Genomic DNA, 2,937 nt, shown 5'->3' on the forward strand with positions numbered 1-2,937 from the left:
CTTATTTGGATGTTTCCAAGATGAAATAAAAACAACTATAATAGGCCAAATTCTGTTATTATCTGCTATTTTTAATAAAAGAAACAAGAATTGCTGGCCATGCCGATATTTCTAATGAAGCAGTGTATCCCAATTCTTTAGTACTTTTTAATTAGCTGTGGTTAATTAACCACTCATCAACACCGAAAGTGTCAGGTTCAAGCAATATTGATAGTCATCAATTAAGCACTGCAATTGGTACGTACGCCTCCGTAGCTAATGGGATTAGTTTAAACTTTATGCACTCTAGTTATAGAAAATTGTATTGTGCTCCCCCACCAACTTCAACCTCCCACTCCCCTCAAATGAAAACTAACAAGAAAGCTAATTTGATAAAGAAAAATATACAATATTGAACTCAAACGAATGCATTTAACTGCAGTTATTTTCGACGATTTCTTTTTTGTTTATCAAAGATAAATTGCGTCAAGACTTCACTTAAAATTACATTCACCTCATACTTTTTTGGTATCATAGATAACCTCCTATTTTGCCTAGATTGATTCCAACGCTTATCATGTAGCTTTGCGAGAAAATTTTGAATCATGGATACATAACCCTTTATACGTAAGACCTATTGCTGAAGAGTTACTTTAAAATAAAGTATGATCACCGTTAATATCTAATATGTAATCACTACTTGTGTTGAGAAAATTCAAGATTTCAATCTCTTAAACGTGCTAAGAGTTGTTTACAAATTTACCAATCCATGATTAGAACAATTTGTTTTCGACAACAATCATCTGAATTTGACTCCCATGCATCAAGTCTCTTCGAGTCCCTCAATGGATGAATTGTTGTATGTATATAATAATGCACATTATAATGTCTAACCACAGATAGACTAGCTTGCAGCAAATGTTCTGCCAAAAAGAAACTCATCATGCATTTTGGATCATTAATATTGAAGAGAACTAAAAAGGATTCATTGAGAGAACTAAAAAGGATTCATTGAAGTAAATTGTGTGTGAATTGCATTCAAAACTAGAAAATATCGAAACTCAAAACCTTGACCTCCTCGAAGATCGCTTAAACCATAAAATTAAAGCCTCTGCCAGCACCTTTATATTTGGCATTAACTGTCCCTAAAACCTCCAAATTAATTTATATTCATTGAAAAATATTGCAGAAATCTTTCAACTTGAGATATTCTCCTTCTTTTTCTCCACTTGTAATTTTTAGCCCAACCAAATGGTACCACTGGTTGTACAAATTCACAATCATGAGTTAAGGCACATGCTATCCTTACAAGGTCAAACTTGTTAACAAAACTGAAAGATTTGAATCTTTAACCCTTTAAAGGTCCACACCACAAACAGTAGCATAATCATACATACATGTGCAACAAGGAAAACTTGAACTACTTAGCTTTTTTCCATTCTTCTTCTTTGTTAATCCATTTTCTCTTTTCTCCTCTAATTAAGGACTCCGTCCCAACCCTTAAAATAATACACCCTTCACATCAAGAAATAAACTATGCATAAAAATCAAATTACATGCCAAACGAAAATGGAGGGCATTATAGTCATTTTGTGCTCAAACAGAGTTTATATAAACTCCTTACAACTCTTCAAGAAACTCACTCTCCAACATTTGCGGTTTGCCACCAATATTTCCTAACCTCATACTACTATATACCATAACAATTCAAGAAAACAAACAACGATGGATACTCATCAACGTCCTCTCATCCTCCTCACCACCTTCCTCCTCCTCCTCCTCCACCACCCCACCTCCACCCATTCCCTCACTGACCCCACCACCTACTCCACCCCGGCCGCCGCTCCCACCACCACCTCGGCTCCCACTCCCCCTGCCACCACCACCACTTACCCCACCAATAAAGACACCGAATTCATCCGTTCAAGCTGTGCATCCACCCGGTACCCCGACGAATGCTACAACTCCCTCTCGGGCTACGCCAGCGCCGTACAACAAAACCCTGCTCGGCTAGCGCGTGTAGCCATAGCCGTGAGCCTCTCCAGAGCCAGACTGGAAGCCACTTACTTCTCGAACTTATCGAAAGAAGCAGACTACGGGGCCGACCATCGAGTCTCAGCCGCTATTCACGACTGCTTCTCCACCTTCAGCGACGCTGTGGACCAGGTTCGCGGCTCGCTCAACCAGATGCGCCACCTCGTCCCGGCTGGCTCCAGCGAGACGTTTAGGTTTCAGATGAGTAACGTTCAGACGTGGATGAGTGCTGCCTTGACGAATGAGGACACGTGTACGGATGGATTTGATGGGGTTTCTGATGGGCCCACGAAGAAGGACGTCTTTGATCGTGTTCATAGAGCTGAGGCTGTTACCAGCAACGCGCTGGCTTTGGTCAATAGTTATGCCAATACAGTTGCAGCAGATTCGAACTTCCCGTGAGAATTTACTCTAGTGGAGTAAGAAAAAAAAATTATGTGAAAGGACTGACTTTTTATTTATAGGTTTTTTATATGCAGAAAATTAGGGGTGAGTGAATTATTCTTGGTTTGTGAGCTGATTAAAAAGTGAGTTAGCTGTATATTATTTGCATGTAAGTGTAGTAATGCTATAGTATGAGTTTGTGGGATTTTGTTGTTATCTTATAAAAGTAATAAAAGTGTTGGTCATAGAAATTTGACTTGAGAAGACACAAGAAATTAAAGGGGCAAAAGGGAAAGAATAATTTGGATTGTAGTTTTTTAACAAAAAATTTTATATTTTTTATAAGCATATTTTTCAATCATTTTTTCAATTCACGTATGTCAAATCAAATCGTTTTAATATATTTTTTTTATAAAAATTTCAAAAAGTAGAAACCAAAATGGGAAAACAGAAAGCATTTGGCGAGCTAGAGTACATTTTTACTTGACGAGGTAGAGTCAAAAATTGTATCAATATTTTTTGTCTATGGGCAATGCTCTA

At 37.9% G+C, this 2,937-nt stretch overlaps 1 protein-coding gene across 1 annotated transcript; it reads left to right on the forward strand.

Annotated features, from left to right (window-relative positions):
• Nucleotides 1-1,637: 1,637 nt before the first annotated feature.
• Nucleotides 1,638-2,658, forward strand: LOC113753688 (21 kDa protein-like). Its single transcript, XM_027297911.1, has one exon. The coding sequence runs from the start codon at nt 1,705-1,707 to the stop codon at nt 2,413-2,415; it is 711 nt and encodes a 236-aa protein (XP_027153712.1). The 5' UTR covers nt 1,638-1,704; the 3' UTR covers nt 2,416-2,658.
• The last annotated feature ends 279 nt before the right edge of the window (nt 2,659-2,937 follow it).

The sequence above is a fragment of the Coffea eugenioides genome, chromosome 11 (assembly GCF_003713205.1).
Source record: "Coffea eugenioides isolate CCC68of chromosome 11, Ceug_1.0, whole genome shotgun sequence".
Lineage (NCBI taxonomy): Eukaryota > Viridiplantae > Streptophyta > Magnoliopsida > Gentianales > Rubiaceae > Coffea > Coffea eugenioides.

Bases quoted from the DNA above. Each gene is read 5' to 3' on its own strand.
- LOC113753688 (XM_027297911.1), top strand. From the start codon at position 1,705: ATGGATACTCATCAACGTCCTCTCATCCTCCTCACCACCTTCCTCCTC.